This window comes from Rhinoraja longicauda, chromosome 21 (assembly GCF_053455715.1).
Source record: "Rhinoraja longicauda isolate Sanriku21f chromosome 21, sRhiLon1.1, whole genome shotgun sequence".
NCBI classification, from domain to species: domain Eukaryota; kingdom Metazoa; phylum Chordata; class Chondrichthyes; order Rajiformes; family Arhynchobatidae; genus Rhinoraja; species Rhinoraja longicauda.
The window spans coordinates 19,828,387-19,846,174 of record NC_135973.1 but is presented as its reverse complement, the minus strand read 5'-3'; the positions used below and the strand labels follow the sequence as shown (position 1 = coordinate 19,846,174).

Below are 17,788 nucleotides of genomic sequence, written 5' to 3'. Positions count from 1 at the left end.
GTGAGATGGGGTTTTGAGCACTGAGTTTGCAGCAGTGATACAAGTATAATATCAGTTTTTAGCATTAAAAATGCATTGATTTCAAAGACTTTCTCGAGTGTTGTCTGCTGCTCTTTGATTGTCCATACAAAGTGTAGTAAGTATTTTATATAGTCTTTCCCTGAATGATCATTTTGTTACCCTGGTTCTCAATGAATTATCGCTGTGCTAGAAAACAATTTCACAATTTGTTGTGGTCTTGTATTAATCACGGAGGTCAAGACCAGCTTGTGAATTGGTCTTGGCAAGATCCTGAGCCACGCATGGGCTGGCATGGAGTTATGAACAGACCAAACTGTGTTGGATGGTCTGCCTCTAACCCCAGTTGCAGATTTTAGTTATTGTAACATAGCCCATTTTATCATGTTGGCTCTCGACCAGGTAATTTGAGTACAAAGGTGGTTTAGGATATTTTAGATGATGCATTTCTCTCTTCTCACACAAGAAATTTCTCAGTCACCCTAATGATCATACTGACGCAACTGCCATGGTCGATAAGTCACAGCTGCCACAAGATCTAGTCTGTGGTCACTATCTTTGGTTTTGTGTTATCCTTGGGTAACGGTGCTATCTGTGTTGTCCTGGGGAACTCTCAGGCAACTCTATTGCAGCAGTTGCCTGCTATCCTCTGTCTGGTGTTTCTCTTCTCTTTTGCTGACCAAAATCTCCTGTTATGTGTCACTATCCCAGCAAGATGTGTGTCACTATCCCAGCAAGATGTGCATCTATTCTTGTTTGTTGGCTTAAGTCAGTCAGTGCTAATTCTGCAGGTATCGTTGAAATCCAGGGTGATTTTAATTCTTTGGGAAACAGAGTTCATAAGTGATAGGAGCAGAATTGGGCCATTCGACCTATCAAGTTTACTCTGCCATTCAATCATGGCTGATCTATCTTTCCCTCCCAACCCCATTCTCCTGCCTTCTCTCCATAACCAATCAAAAATCTATCTACCTTTCTACCTATCTCTGCCTTCAAAATAAAAGAGCTTGGCATACCAGGCAGGAACACTTTATGATTATGGTTAGCACTGCTTGGTGGTGTTACAGTGTTAAATTAATGAACTAACAACCCAAAGACACTAGTGAGATACTCAGCACTGCAGGAGCATGTGGGACCGTAACACACAGCATGATGGATCAAGACCATTCTCTGTTAATTTTGTTGTTGTAAAAACAGATATCTGATAGCACATTTTCAGGGTGGCACAGTTGCACAACTCATAGAGCCGCTGCTTCTCAGCACAATGGATCCTGATTTCCACAATTGTTTATGTGGAGTTTTGCAGTCTATCTGTCACCACGTGCTTTACCCAGGTGCTTCAACTTCTTCCCACATTCCACAAATGTGCAGGTTGGTAGGTTAGTTGGCCACTCTAAATTGCCAGTGATGTGCAGATGAATGGTAGAATCTGAGGGTTGATGGGAATGTGTGAAGAGTTAAATGAGTTTAAAAATTGGTGTTTGATGGTCAGAGCAGATTCGGTGTGTCAAAGGCCTACTTCCATCCTATTTCCGCCTATGTCTTGCTTTTGGAGATTAATATTAACAATGCAATAAAGTGACATGTTATCAATTAACAGCTTTCTAAAGCACAGATACTGGACATCGAGAGGGAGAAAACTCCCAAAGATGGTTGTGACTATTGAGGGTCAATCATCCCAGGCCCAGTTCAGGTCTTCGGCAGAGTTCTTTTGGCGACTGTTCTAAGCCCAACCACCTCAAGCTGCTTCATCAAAGACCTCTTGTCTATCATAAAGTCAAAGAGATATTTGTTGATGATTGTAGAGTTTAGTGTCATTCTCAATTGCTTAGAAAATGATGCGGCTCACGTTTGCTAGAGGTAGATGCTCAGACAGGGCTGATGATTAACAAGTAAGTTTGTGCCACACTTGCCCTGCCAGGTAAACACCAGGATCACCTGACTCATTCAAATGGAACTGATGTGCTGTAATGCTGAGAACTATATTTTGCACTCTGTACCTTCCCCATTGCTCTATTTATCGTACTTGAGTTTGACTTGTATTTATGTATAGTATTATCTGATCTGTTTGGATAGCATGAAAAGCAAAGCTTTTCACTGAACCTCAGTATACGTGACAATAATAAACCGTAGCCCAATGCCAAGTAAATATCGGGATCACTCAACCCACACAATGGCAGGTAACTAACAGAATCAGACTGCTGGGGACTTTGAGAAGCTCTGGGATGAATACCAGGATTGATTTATCACTCCGTGACCCAGAGGCATCAAGCTGGTTATAGCTCTGTCCCAATTCTCCCAGCAGAGTAATAATATTCTTACAATCATCATGATAACTAAAAGTAAAACATTTGAGTGTAGGAAAATAAATGCAGATGCTGGTACAAAACGAAGGTATCACAAAATGCTGGAGTAACTCAGCAGGTCAGGCAGCAGGTCCCGCCCCCCTGACATCAATCTGAAGAAGGGTCTCGACCCGAAACGTCACCCATTCCTTCTCTCCTGAGATGCTGCCTGATCTGAGTTACTCCAGCATTTTGTAAAACATTTGAAGTCAGTTATCTGAAATTTATATAGCTTATATATTGTTGAATTGTCTTGCTTCAGCCAAGGCTACAATTTATTGTACACTTGATATTGAAACATAGAAAATAGGTGCAGGAGTAGGCCATTCGGCCCTTCAAGCCAGCACCACCATTCAATATGATCATGGCAGATCATCCACAATCAGTACCCCATTCCTGCTTTCTCCCCATCTCCCTTGATTCTGAGAGCTAAATTCTAAGCGCTAAATCTAACTCTCTTGAAAACACCCAGTGAATTTGCCTCCACTGCCTTCTGTGGCAGAGAATTCCGCAGATTCACAACTCTCTGGGTGGAAAAGCTTTTCCTCATCTCAGTCCTAAATGGCCTACCCCTTATTCTTAAACTGTGACCCCTGGTTCTGGACTCCCCCCAACATTGGGAACATTTCTCCTGCATCTAACCTGTCTAATCCCTTAAGAGTTTTATACGTTTCTATCAGAACCCCTCTCATCCCTCTAAATTACAGTGAATACAAGCCCAGTCGCACAAACCGACCTCCCTTCTATCGACTCCATCTACACCCCACGCTGCCTCGGCAAGGCCAGCAGCACAATCAAGGACCAGTCCTACCCCGGTCACTCCCTCCTCTCCCTCTCCCACCAGGCTAGAGGCACAGAAGTGTGGAAACGCACACCCCCAGACTCAGGGACAGTTCCTTCCCGGCTGTTATCAGGCAACTGAATCATCCCACCACAACCCGAGAGTGGTCCCGACCCGCCATCCACCCACTGGAGACTTCCAGACTATCTTTAATCGTACTTTACCTGGCACCAAACGTTACTCCCTTCATCCTGCATCCGCACATTGTGAAAGGTTCGACTGCAACCATGCACAGTCCCACCGCTGACTGGACAGCACGCAACAAAAAAGCCCCTCACTGCACCTCAATACACTTGACAACAAAGTAAAGTAAACGTAATCCATACCGCGCGCGGTGCTCCCGGTGTGGGTCTGACCCAGAGATACGGAGACTGAGATTCCCGCACCTGTCTACGTTAAATGGGCCCTCAGGTTTTCAGTTTTATTTCACCAGAATTGGGCGGCACGGTGACGTAGTGGTAGTGTGTGAACGGGCGACCGATGGTTGGCACGGACTCGGTGGGCCGAAAAGCCTGTTTCCGTGCTGTATTTCTAACGAGGTCTATTTGCACCTCCAACCTCATCTACTGTATCCGCTGTTCAAGATGTCGACTCTTTTCCATCGGCGAGACCAAACGTAGACTGGGCGATCGTTTCGCTAAACACCTTCTCTCAGTCCGCCTGGACCTACCTGATCTCCCAGTTGCCAAACACTTTAACTCCCCCTTCCATTCCCACACAGACCTTTCTGTCCTGGGCCTCCTCCACCCTCAGAGTGAGGCCCAGCGCAAATTGGAGGAACAGCACCTTATATTTTGCTTGGGCAGCTTACACCCCAGTGGTAAGAACATTGACTTCTCTAATTTCAAGTAGCCCTTGCTTTCCCACTCTCTCCATCCCTCCCCCACCTAAGTCGCACCACCTTCTCATTCTCACCTCTCAAACAGCTAACAATGGCCTGTTTCCTTTATCATCGTTATTTTTTTGCATATTTTTCATTCATTTGTTCCATGTCTCTCCACATCACCGTCTATATCTCTCGCTTCCCTTTTCCCTAACCAGTCTGAAGAAGGATCTCGATCCAAAATGTCACCCATTCCTTCTCTCCAGAGACGCAGCCTGTCCCGCTGAGTTACTCCAGCACTCTGTGTCTATCTCTAAACTAAACACAGAACTAGTGTGTGAACAGGCGATCACTGGTCAGCGCTGGACGGTGGGCCGAAGGGCCTGTTTCCTCGCTGTTCTGTATCTTCCCATACCTCCAGTATCCCCCTTCCTTAGTCTGGTGAAGGGTCACAATCCGAAATGTCACCTATTCCTTTTCTCCAGAGATGCTGCCTGACCCGCTGAGTTACTCCAGCATTTTAGGTCTAACTTGATACTCAGTAGCAGAAGAAACTTATTAACCCATCCTTTAGTGGCTCTGGAAATAGAAAAAACACAGCCAAACAGCACAGCACTGATGCCATGAGGATTGGGAACATTGGCAAGAACCTGTGATCTGTCAGTGCTAGAGTGCGGTCCTGACCTCCCATCTACCTCATTGGAGAGCTTTGAACTATCATTAATTGGATTTTATCGGACATTATTTTGCAGTAAATATTGTACCCTTTATCTTTATCTGTGGACGGCGTGATTGTGATTATGTATAGTCTTTTCTTTGACTGGATAGCACGCAAACAAAAGCTTTTCTCTGTAACTTGGTACACATGACAATAATAAACTAAACTAAAGATGTTGATGCAAGTTAATTTTGAGTGGTTTACATGTCATTATGATATGGATTCCTCTTTATTGCATGACACAGTTTTGAAATTCTGTCCTTTTGTTTCTAACTGAAATAATAAAAATGTCAATGGAATTATATTTCTGGAGTGATCCAAAACTCATTGACTAGAATAACCAGGTTAACATTTTTTTTGCAGATGGGAATTTCAGGTAATAAAAGCCTATTCGGACAAGGATATGGGCAAGCAGGTGGACAGCAGTTAGGAGCTACAGGGGTTGGACCTCAATTGCAAAACAAAAGTAGTCTTTCGAATAGTCTGCCTCCATTTCCAGCTGATTTAAAGGGTACTCAAGTTACAAATGTGCCGAACATGGTAAGCGTTGTGCTACATATTGTTTATTGCAAATAATTGAACTGTTCCTAAAATTAAATCTTATGCTTAGAGTGATGATGGTTTGAAGGTCTCCAATGAGTTAACAAGCAGTCCTGACCTCCCATCTACCTCTTTGGAGTCCTTCGAGCTATCTTCAATCAGACTTTATTGGAATTAATCTTGCACTAAAGGTGTGACCTTCATCTGTAGCTGTATACTGCTTGATTGTAATCATGTATAGTCTTTTCGCTGACCGGATACAACACAACCAAAAGCTTTTCACTTTACCTTTACACTTTACACGTAACAATAATAAACTAAACTAAACTTATTGCGTTTAAAGCTGAGACCCGGATTCAATCCTGGCCTCGGGTGCTCTCTGTGTGGGATTTGTACGCTCTCCCTGTGACTGTGGGTTTCCTCCGGGTGCTACTCTTTCCTCCCACATCCCAAAGACGTGTGGGTTTGTAGGTAAATTGGCCTCAGTAAATTGCCCCGGCTGTGTAGGAAGTGGACAACATAGAACTAGTGTGAACGGCTGATCGATGGTTGTCATGGACTCGGTGTACTGAAGGGCCTGTTTCCATGCTGTATCTTAAAAAAGACGTATTTTCACCAGCACATAAAGGCTGATAATGCATTGCATTTTGCTGATGTAAATAGTGCTCTTTTTCAGCTGTTTAATTAAATTATTATTAAAAAGGGGTTTGCCAACTACCTAAATTGCATTATCTTCCAGCTATGTTTCAGTCATTGGATAACTGTCAAAGGGATGAGAGGAAAACATGTTAAACTTTTCCTGCCTTGATTACACTAAATTAGGGAAGGTGGCTTTACTTGGTTTGAATGACTTGCCAACTCAAGAGAAAAGTATATGATTCAATCGGTCTCTTTTCCCAGGATAGATTATTCTAAAATTAGAAGACACAGCCTTAAGAGGAAATTTAAGAGTTACCTCGGGGGTAACATTTAACTCAGACGGTAGTCCATGTCTGGAATGAATTGCCAGAAGAACCTATATAAGCAGATACAATTATGACTTTTACAAGACATTTGGACCGATATGTGGATTGGAAGAGTTTAGAGAGATACGGGACAAATGCAGGCAAATGGGACTAGTCCAGTATGCCAACTTGGTCGGCCTGGACAAGATGTGCTTTAGGGCCCGTTTCCGAGTTGCAATGCTCCATAACTGTGTGTCAAAGCCATAGCTTATTCTTTACGAATAAGCTATGGCTTTGACACGCAGTAATGGAGCTGTGCAGTTTCATGCAAAACATAAAGTGCTTGTGGAACTCAGGGGGTCAGGCAGCATCTGTGGAGGGAGTGAACACCATATTCACCAAGTACCTCTGTTCTATTTCATTTATAAATGTTTTTTGTGTTTCATTTGAGAAAAAAGATCCTGATTTTGAGTCTGTTTCTTACCTCTTTCCCTCTTTCCATCTCTTCTCCCCTCCTCCTCTCTCCTCCTCCTCCTCCTCTCTCCTCCTCCTCCTCTCTCCTCCTCCTCCTCTCTCCTCCTCCTCCTTCTCCTCTTCCTTCTCCTCCTCCTTCTCCTCTTCCTTCTCCTCTTCCTTCTCCTTCTCCTCCTCCTCTCTCCTCCTCCTCTCTCCTCCTCCTCTCTCCTCCTCCTCTCCTCCTCCTCCTCCTCCTCTCCTCCTTCTCCTCCTCCTTCTCCTTCTCCTCCTCCTCTCTCCTCCTCCTCTCTCCTCCTCCTCTCCTCCTCCTCTCATCCTCCTCCTCTCCTCCTCCTCCTCCTCTCTCCTCCTCCTCCTCCTCCTCCTCCTCCTCCTCCTCCTCCTCTCTCCTCTCTCCTCTCCTCCTCCTCTCTCCTCCTCCTCTCTCCTCCTCCTCTCTCCTCCTCCTCCCTCCTCCTCCTCCTCTCTCCTCCTCTCTCCTCCTCTCTCCTCCTCTCTCCTCCTTCTCTCCTCCTCCTCTCTCCTCCTCTCTCCTCCTCCTCCTCCTCCTCTCCTCCTCCTCTCCTCCTCCTCTCCTCCTCCTTTCTCCTCCTCCTCCTCCTCCTCCTCCTCCTCTCTCCTCCTCTCTCCTCCTCTCTCCTCCTCCTCTCTCCTCCTCCTCTCCTCCTCTCTCCTCCTCCTCTCTCCTCCTCCTCTCTCCCTCTCTCTCCCCTCTCCCCTCTCCCCTCTCCCTCTCTCCTCTCTCCCCTCTCTCCCCTCTCCCCCTCTCCCTCTCTCCCTCTCTCTCCCCTCTCCCTCTCTCCTCTCTCCCTCCCTCCTCCTCTCTCCTCCCCCCCTCCCTTTCTCTCTCTCTCTCACTTTCTTTCTCTCTCTCTCTCTCCCCTCCTCCCACCCTCCCTCCTTTCTTTCTTTCTTCTTTCTTTCTTTCTTTCTTTCCTCCCTCCTATCTTTCCTTCCTTTCTCAGTCCCAGGTTCAGCAAGTAGGAATGGTACAAGTACCATCCCAGGTGCCAACACAAGGAATGGGATCTGCACCGACTGCAGATCCAGAAAAACGCAAACTGATACAGCAGCAGCTGGTCCTACTGCTTCATGCGCACAAATGTCAGCGGAGAGAACAGGCAAATGGTGAGGTGCGGCCCTGCGCACTACCACACTGCCGAACCATGAAAAACGTCCTGAATCACATGACCCACTGTCAAGCAGGCAAATCCTGCCAGGGTAAGTATACTTGCTGTTACTCTTTGTGCAACTGCACATTGTAGTCAGAAATGGAGAGGTTCAAATAGAGTTCTACAGATAAGAACCTCAAAGTTATCTATTTTGACTACTAATGAACATTTAAAACCTTTAGTAAATGTATGTTTATTCATTTATTAAATATATAAAATGATATTGGTCGGAAGACCTCTGTATTCATTAAGTACATTTTTATGTTAGTGGATGTGATAATAAACAGGATTGGATCTTAAAAGATGTTCATTTTATTTGTTCCCCTGTACATGGCTTTGAAGATAAAATTATCACAATGTGTGGAGACTGAGTTTCAATTATTGAAACGTCATCCAAAAACATTGGTTAATAAAGGATGCACTTAACAGAAAGTTCACTGTGTGGATTTTTGTGTATGGAGATTCAGCTTTATAGGGTTTGATTAGTTTAGTTTAGAGATACAGCGTGGAAACAGGCCCAATGTCTTCACCGACCATCACACTGCTATGTTAACCCACTTCTGCATTACTACACACTAGGGGCAATTTACTGGCCAATTAACCTACAAACCTGTATCTTTGGGATGTGGGTGGAAACCGGAGCCCTGTCGAAAACCCACGCGGTTACAGGGAGAACACACAAACTCTGCCCAGACAGCACTCGTAGTCAGGATTGAACCTGGATCTCTGGTGCTGTGAGGCAGCAGCTCTATGGCTGAGCCACCATGCCGCACAAATTAATTAGCCTAATTTCTCAAATAATAAAAGTGCTAAAAAAATAGTCAGTACATCAGAAACAGAACTGACAAGAATAGTATTGGGGGGTATATTCAGTTGTAGTATTCAATGGGAGCTGGCTAAGTGTCTGTAAAAAAAAAATATTGCATGTCAGCGGGGGGGGGGGGGGGGGGGGGGGGTTTGAAAGTTTGAGACCATCTATGTATGTGTCCGATAGATTCATTTGCTGTTGGTGCAGAAACGTTTTGACCACTTTACCAACATAAACTGTCCTTTTGCAGTCAGGATACTTAACAGTCATTTAGCCATTAAGGCGCCAGAACACAAAATACTTTCTTTTGTCTTTTGCAAAATTTTCAATCTTCATTACGGTGGTATTTTAAAAACTATAAATAGTGAGGAAGCACTAAAACAATTTTTAAATGATCTTTGGTTAACCATTTTTTAAAGAATTTAGGTGATTTTGGAATGAATGGACCTGAAGGTCAGGAAATTCATAATTATGATCTGTGGAATTTATGGTATTATCTGGCTCTAATGTTTGATGGTTACAGAAGTGGTTTGGATGGAAATTATTTTCTGGTGTTGTGTTGTACAATTCTGAAAGGTGTTGATTTAAGAAATATCACAGGACGTACATAGCTGATGCAAATTCAAGCTTTGTATTTACCTAGAAATATTTTATCCCACCTTCTAACATATACTGTCATGGGGAGGGGGTGAGCTGTACTGTAGTAACCATCAATATAAAGTCTGGCTCCGTGTGACAGTGGTTGTGTAACTCTACTCTTTTACATACCCGCTCTGATGTTGTAACTGACATTGGGTATTCAGTGTAAAATTGAACCGCATTATTAACTTGCATAGCTGTGAATCGTCATGTTTCAAATTGCACTTATCCATTCGCAGCTGTTTCAGTCTTTTTAGCATGGTTTTGTAAGTTTTAGCTTGTGGTTAATGTTTCAAAGGCATATGATCTGCAGCTGCCCAGTTAGTTCTGACCATGTGCCCCCCATGTTAATGATAGATCTCTGGGTCTTTTTTTCTGACACAGTTGCTCACTGTGCATCATCAAGACAGATCATTTCTCACTGGAAAAACTGCACTCGACATGACTGTCCTGTATGTCTACCCCTGAAAAATGCCAGTGACAAGAGGAATCAGCAGAGTAAGTCACCTTCATTACAAAGTGGAAATATTGGCAGGATAAGTGAATGCATAGAGTTTGTTGGTTTCAAAGTGATACACATGGACAGTCTATGATGTTAAGCCTGGTGAAAATTGTAGGCCAGTTTTTTCTTCGCTTGTAGGAGCTGTTCATAAGGCTACCATTTATTGCTTTTCTAGCTATTGCCCATGCATAACCAAGGACATTTCTCCTTCCCGCTCCTGTTGGGCAGAAGATACAAAAGCTTGAAAGTGTGCACCATCAGACTCAAGAACAGCTTCCCCTCTTTTATCAGACTTGTAAATCGGCCTTCCATAAGCTCGGATAGAGGGCCAATTCTCTGACCTTTCTCATTGTGGACATTGGACTTTTTCTCTGGAACCGTTGTGCTACAATGCTGAGAACTATATTCTGCACTCCAATGTCTTTCTCTTTTGTACTTGTGTTTGGCTTGATTTTATTCATGTATAGTATTATCTGATTTGATTGGACACCATGTAAACATAACTTTTCAGTGTACCTCGGTACACACGACAATAATAAACCTAAACCTAATAGTCATTCAGAAGCATTTTTGAGCTGCCTTGAAGTACTGCTAGTGAAGGTACTCCCACATGAGGTTGTAGGCGGTTGCAGGTTTTAGATCCAACAACCACATACTTTCAAATTAAGATGGTACATGACTTGGAGGAAATGTTGTGGGTGGTGATGTTCCTTGGCACCAGCTGCCCTTGTACTGGGTGGTAGAGGCTGCAGGTTGTAGCAGTGTTGTCAGAATAGATGGATGAGCAAATAGAGGTTAAACATAGGAGCCACTTTGTTCTGGAGATGAAGCAAGTAAATGAGATGGCGGAATGGATACCAATTACGAGGGTTGTTCTGCCCTGGATGTCTCAAGCTTCTTGAGCGGTGAGACTGCAGATGCTGGTTTACTAAAAAAAGACACAAAGTGCTGGAGTAATTCAGCAGGTCAGGCAGTATCGCTGGAAACATGGATAGGTGACGTTTTGGGTCAGGAGAAAAGTTGGTTGGCCACACTTAGAGTATTTTGTGCAGTTCGAGTCACCACACTATTACAATGGCATGATGGAGCTAGAGAGGGTGCCGAAAAGATTTCCAGCCTTCCCAATCTGTCCTTGTAACCATAGCCCTCTATTTCAGGCAACCTTCCTGCAGTATTGCCATAGAACTGTACACAATACTCCCAAGTGCGGACGAATCAATGTTTTCTACAGCTGCAACATGACATCCCAACTCAATGCCTTGGCCTAAGAAGGCTCACTTGTCAAACGTCCTCTTCATTTTATAGGCATTTTAAAGGAGCCATGAACCTGCTCCCTATGGACATTCTCTACATCAGACATTTGTTTGTACCCGTCTTCTTTAGAATAGATCATATACAAACACATTCATTGTCCTGTTTCAGAAAAGGAACATAGAAAGTTATGAAAAGTATTAATGCGCATTTTGTCAACTTAATATTTCCCTGATGTGTAACCTTTGCTTGCAAGTTATCTATATTTGCATGATGTGTAACAACCGTTCAGCTTTATATATAAATGATAATTTTACCACATCTTACTTTGCAGCCCTATTAGGCTCTTTGCCGAGTGGATTACCAAATGCAGTGGGTTCAGTTGGGAGTGGTCCACAAGGCACATCCAGCAATTCAAATCCTATCGACCCCAGTTCAATGCAGAGAGCTTACGCCGCACTTGGACTGCCTTATGGTAACCAACCACAAGCGCAGCCACAGCCTCAGGTACAAGGCCAGCAGACAGCACAGCCTCAAGTCCATCAGTCAATGAGGCCAAACCCTTTGGGTAAGTATGCTGTAAGGCCTCAGCACAAAGACTTATTAGATAAATCACCTCAACATTGCTCAAAAAGTTATCAGCGACTCTGCTCCACCACTCTTTCTGGCAATGTACTCATGGTACTTGAATGCCAAAGTCTCTATGCTCCTCGATACCCCTAAAGTCATTACATTTATGGTGTATGTCCTAGCTGCAGTAGTTCTTCCAAAATGCTTCACTTCACATTTATTAGAATTAAACTTCATCTGCCATTTCTCAGCTCATTTCACATTCAAGCTTAAAACTACCTACTCACATTGTCAATAACTCCACAAACCGTTGTATCATCTGTGAACTTACTGGTCATGCTTCCTACATCCACAGCCAAATCTTTCATGTATGTTACAATCACAAAACAAGTCTCTGTCTCCTGTTGCCAAGCCAATTTTGGATCCATTTTGCCAATTTTCCCAGGATCCCATGGACTCTAACCTTTTGGACGTCTCCCAGGTGGGACTTTTTTGAACATCTTACTGCAGTCTACTGCACTGTCCTCATCAATACACTCGTTACCTCCTCATAAAATTCAGTCAGATTGGTCAGACAAGTTCTGACCTTGACAAAGCGACGTAAGCTATCTCTGATTAGTCCCTGCATTTCCAAGTGATTCTTAAACTTAACCCTCAGAATTGAAAGCACGGTTCAATAAAAGAGAGGATTATTGCCATAAATCTACCCTCTCTCTCCTGGGCAATTTTCTTATGTCTTTAACCAGCTCTGCCAATCTCCAAACCCATAATATAGCAGAATATGGGTGAGTTTGGTGTTCGAAGGCTGTTAATACCCCCACTTAATAGCCAGTCAGCCAACACAAAAACAAATTCACCAATACAAAAGTTTGACATACGCAATAAAATGGAATCTGTATGAAGATAAAGTATCGTGCATTTCTTGATGCATGTGCAGGTGATGGGTGTTTGTATTACAGAAAATCACGATCCAGACCATTTTCTAGAAACTCAACCCTTACCCTGCAATACAAGGATCACCTGTTTTCTTTGGTATATGCCAGTGAATTTTATTCCTGTAAATGTGTCTAGTTTGTTTGGTTAATAATAACAACATACATTTTGAATTGTTTTGAGTTACTGACTTCTTTCTCATATCAGGTACGAACCAGTTGAATGTGGTTGGAGGGATGGGTGTTCCAACGCCTGATCAGTCAAACCTGATGTCTGATTCTGCTCTTCCACCTTCCCTTGCAACACCAAAGTAAGGAATCTTCAATCTTCAACAAGACCTGCTAACATAATGTAATTTTGGAGATAGACACAAAAAGCTGGAGTAACTCAGAGGGACAGGCAGCATCTCTGGAGAGAAGGAATGGGTAACTCAGACCTGAGTTACTCCATCTTTTTGTGTCTATCTTTGTTTTAAACCAGCATCTGCAGTTCCTTCTTACACATGTAATTTTGGAGGTTGTGTCCATTCTGACAGGCATATAAAAATTAAGCTGGTTCTTCAAAGATCCAAATGTTAATACGTAATAAACTTCTAATGGATGAAAGGGAAGGTATACTGAGAGCACAGTCCAGGCCTGGAATTCTTTTAATCTTTCCACCTCTCTCAGCTGCCCTATCCATCCCTTTCCCTGTCCTTCCTCCTCTGAGGCTCTGCTCCTCTATTTCCCTCGGGTGCTGTCTTTGTGGAATTTGCACATTCTCCCTGTGACTGTGGATTTCTGCTGTGTTCTGGTTTCTTCCCACAATGCAAAGTCAATTGGTTGCTGTAAGTTGCCCCCTGTGGGGGGGTTGCAAAATCTGGGGAAGAGGGGGGAATTGATGGCATGTGGGAGAAAATTTAATGGAGAAACATTAGTGGGGGAATGAGATTGCAGTGATGGTAAACATAGACGTGATGAGCTGAATAGCCTCCATCTATGTTATAAGGAAATATGGAAATAATTGTAGATAGGATGCTGAGTAAATGGAACAAAAGTAGCGAGATTTTATATGGTTTATTATTATCATCACTTGTAACAAGATACACTGAGAAACTTTGTTTAGCGGGAATTTCCAGGTAAATCACCATACATGAACACACAGGTAAGTGCACAACAGAAAATAGAGTGCAGGATAACGTGTTATAGCTACAGAGACAATGTAAAGAGAAGCTTTTATTTAATAAACTAGACGACCCGAGGTCCCATTGGATCCAAACCTCTCCTGCAGGCCCGGTAACTCTCCCCGAACTGACGACCCGTTGCTGGCCGGGGGCAGGCGAGGGGAGAGAGGGAGCCACTCACCCCGGCCCCGGGCGGCCATCGCGGCGACCAGCAGCAGGAGAGCGGCCGCAAGGTCATCCTGCCGGCGCCCATCTTCTTTGACCCTCTGCCGCCGTGCTGCAGCATGGGAGGAAGGTCAAGCGCGGGGCACACCGGGATGGGCGCCGGTCCTCCCGGCGCTGCTGCGCAGGAGGGAGGGGGGAGCGCATTTATTAAAGTTTATTAAGTTAATTACTTTTGAAATGTAACAAAACTTTATCAATGCCCACCGCAGGTGAATGGTGAGTAAGGTGGGCCTAAAATTGTTGCGCTATCATGTACTGTTTTGGTTGTATTTCGGGAACAACATATATACAAATATATATACAAGATGAGAGCTTTATATATATGTAAGCAAGTTCTCGATTCTTTAATTTCACAAGATTTTGTTTCAATTTCACAAGATTCTTCCTATATCCTCAGCCATTCTGAAAGTTGAATCAGAAAGGCATAGACCCTGGTCAAATTGAACTATTACCAATATTTGCTATTGACTGTAAAAGTTAACGACAAAGCCTTGAAGTTAACAGAATTGTTTTTTGTCACCCAAAATTAAAATGCTAAATGTGGCTTACTACAATAATGCAAATAACAACTCATTTTTTTGGTTACATTTTGCATTTATAATCCACATTTTCTGTTCAAATCTATTTAAAAGCTTAGCTACATCTGTGCACATTTTCCATATTGGTCTCAGCAAAATCAAGCAAACAATTTAAATCCTTTAAAATGAGTGCACCACCATCCACTGTGAATTGTTTTATCTTTTGGATTCAGCTGAATTGATAAAGCTTTGGCTGGGTACAGAATTTGTATTTGAAACATGGATGCTGCATAAAACTACTTGGGAGCTTGCATTTTGATGCAAGAAATAATGCAAAAAATTAATACACCACAATAATATTTGATTCAATTTGTTCCCTGATTTGCTTTAGCCAAATAATGAATGATGGCACAAATGTTGGTAATGTAAGCACGTTGCCGACTGCAGCACCTTCCACTAGTGGTGTTCGAAAACCATGGCACGAACACGTAACTCAAGATCTACGCAATCACCTAGTTCATAAACTGTAAGTATTTATGTGATCGCAAAAAGCTCAAAAATCTTAACCTCTCCATAAATAGGTTTGATATTTGATGTGCTGTTGCAGCAGAGGCAATTATAAGTTGAAAGAAGGGTCTCGAACCAAAACGTCACCCTTTCCTTCTCTCCAGAGATGCTGTCTGTCCCGCTGAGTTACTCCAGCTTTTCGTGTCTATCTTCGGTTTAAACCAGCATCTGCAATTCCTTCCTACACAATTATAAGTTGATCTACTGAGGGCTAGTGAAACTGAGTTAGACACATTACCTTACTTGACCTTAAAAGAACATCTTTAGTGGAAGAGACAAATTAGACCTTAAAAGAACATCTTTAGTGGAAGAGACAAATTAGAAATGTGTGCAAGATAATGCTCAGAAAGAAAATAACCAGAAGAAATGCTCTGTATGAAATATATGTTACATCAATTAATGTGTGTGACTGGTATACGAGTATCATACTTGTGAATTTAATGTATGACTTTTGTTGGATAAGGCTCCTGTGCAGTGTCTTGAAATGCTTTTCCTAAGTTAAATAACTTCAAGTTTTTCATCTCTTTTTCATCTCTGGGGTTGATGTAAAAGGCCTCTTGTTACATTTGAAGTAGTGCAGGGTCGTCTCTAATATTCTGTCCAGTATTTATACCTTGACCACATTATTGCAGGAAGGATGTAGAGGCTTTGGAGAAGAGATTTACCAGAAAGATGTTTGGATTAGGGCATATTAGCTGCAAGGAGAGGTTGAACAAACTTGGATTGTTTTCTCTAGAATGTCAGATTTTGAGGGGAGACATGATACAAGTATATAAAATTATGAGAGGCATAGATAGCGTAGAGAGTCAGAACCTTTCTCCCAGGGTGGAAATGTCAGACTAAAGGACATAGCTTTAAGGCGAGAGGGGCAAAGTGTAAGGAAGATATGAGGGGTATGTTTTTTACACATAGTGTGGTGGGTGCCTGGAGGTGCTGCCGGAGGTGGAGGCAGATACGATAATAGCATTTCAGTTCACATGCGAATGGAGGGATATGGATCACGTGCAGGCAAAGGATGTTAGTTTATCTTGGCACAGACATTGTGGGGCAAAGGGTCTGTTCTTGAGCTGTACTGTTTCTTGTTCTATTTTAGTCGTTTATCAGGTAATCATCTACTTGTTTGTAAAACACTTTAGGACATCTTAATGGTGGGAACAATTTAACATAAATGCAAGTTTTGTTTTTGATTGTTAAATTGTCGTGAGCCACTGTATCCATTCTCCCACAGAGTGCAAGCCATATTTCCAACTCCTGACCCAGCAGCACTGAAGGATCGTCGCATGGAAAACCTTGTGGCGTACGCTCGGAAAGTGGAAGGAGATATGTATGAATCTGCAAACAGTAGGGTAAGCAATCACATTTGAGATAATTTGCCACAATTCCCATCAACGCAAATTGTATGCTGTTGTGTTAAAATGAAGCATTTTAGATAAATAATCTTTGTATACTGGAAATCTTTATTCGAAACAACTTGTCCATAATCTTGTTAAAACAGATTAAAATTGCAATGGTAGGTATTTACAAAAGCCATGTTTCAGGTGGAATCTCAAGTTTTTACTCATCGGATGCTAAAGAATATCTATATAAATCCAGAATCTTTAGTTTCTTGCTTAGTTGACAGTACCTAGCAACAGCTAAATAAACTGCAAAATACAAAGGGCTGGAGGAACTTTGGTCTGAAGAAGAGTCCCAGCCTGAAATGTCATCTGCCCATTCCTTCCACAGATGCTACCTGACCTGCTGAGTTCCTTCAGCACTTTGTGTTTTGCTCAGGTACAGCAGTTCACAGCTGTATCCTCTTACAAAGATCTCTCAGTTTCAGATAAAAATGTGAAGGTTTCATCAGAACCTGTTTCCTCCATTAATGAGAAGAAGCAGATATTAAATCTTGACCTTTTTCTTATTTTTTCATTAAGGATGAATACTATCACTTACTTGCAGAGAAGATTTACAAGATTCAGAAAGAGCTAGAGGAAAAAAGACGGTCCCGACTTCAAAAACAACAGCAGGGAATATTGCCAAACCAGGGTGCCTTGACAGGACCGGGTGGGCAACCACCTGGTATGTCACAGACACCAGGTATGGCTCAGGTCCAGCCTGTCCGACCACCCAGTAAGTATGTTTCCTGTATATCTCACTTACAGGGAGTCTCACAATCCACAGCATGTGGACATCAATACATAATGGTAACACCCCTGCCTCACCGTGTAAAGATGGAGGGTTCAATAAAGACAGAGGGTTGAACTCACTGCAGTGCCGAGGTTAGACTGACAAATCAGTGTAGAAGCGAGGGACTGCTCTGCTGCCAGAGGTGTTGGGTAAAGTGTAAAATTGCATTCTTGCTTCTTATCTCAGTATTATTCAAAGACAAGCGGGGAGATATCGGAAAGATCTGACCAATAATCATACCTAAGTTATAATTATCTGAACAATGTCGTGCTTTTAGGGCATGTTGTTTTTGATGTGTGGAATTCTGCTAAGTTTATTTTGTTTTTAGATGGACCCTTGTCTATGCCAAATGTGCCAAATCAAATCATAAATCGCATGCCTGGGTCTCAAGGCAAGTAATAATTCTTTTGTAATTTTCCTATTTAATAAATGGCATTATCTAATTATATAGAAATATTGATAAATAGATCAAATTGTTGAATATAGAGATGCTTTGAAACAGGGTTCTTACGGTCCTTGAAAGTCCTGGAATTTGAAACTGTTTTTCAAGGCCTTATTTTAATTAA

At 42.7% G+C, this 17,788-nt stretch overlaps 1 protein-coding gene across 7 annotated transcripts in view; it reads left to right on the top strand.

The window, feature by feature from the left end:
• The window catches only part of LOC144604008 (CREB-binding protein-like), a 96,343-nt gene that overhangs the window by 15,682 nt on the left and 62,873 nt on the right, over window positions 1–17,788 (top strand). For 2 of the 7 annotated variants that reach the window (XM_078417996.1, XM_078417995.1), the window contains exons 3-11: window positions 5,109–5,285; window positions 7,678–7,927; window positions 9,710–9,823; window positions 11,413–11,646; window positions 12,789–12,891; window positions 14,878–15,012; window positions 16,282–16,399; window positions 16,970–17,165; window positions 17,551–17,613. In XM_078417996.1, the coding sequence (XP_078274122.1) occupies window positions 5,109–5,285; window positions 7,678–7,927; window positions 9,710–9,823; window positions 11,413–11,646; window positions 12,789–12,891; window positions 14,878–15,012; window positions 16,282–16,399; window positions 16,970–17,165; window positions 17,551–17,613 (1,390 nt within the window). Of the gene's footprint in view, window positions 1–5,108; window positions 5,286–7,671; window positions 7,928–9,682; window positions 9,824–11,412; window positions 11,647–12,788; window positions 12,892–14,877; window positions 15,013–16,281; window positions 16,400–16,969; window positions 17,166–17,550; window positions 17,614–17,788 lie in introns of all 7 variants that reach the window. The other 5 variants (XM_078417994.1, XM_078417990.1, XM_078417991.1 and 2 more) reach the window with 4 other exon arrangements.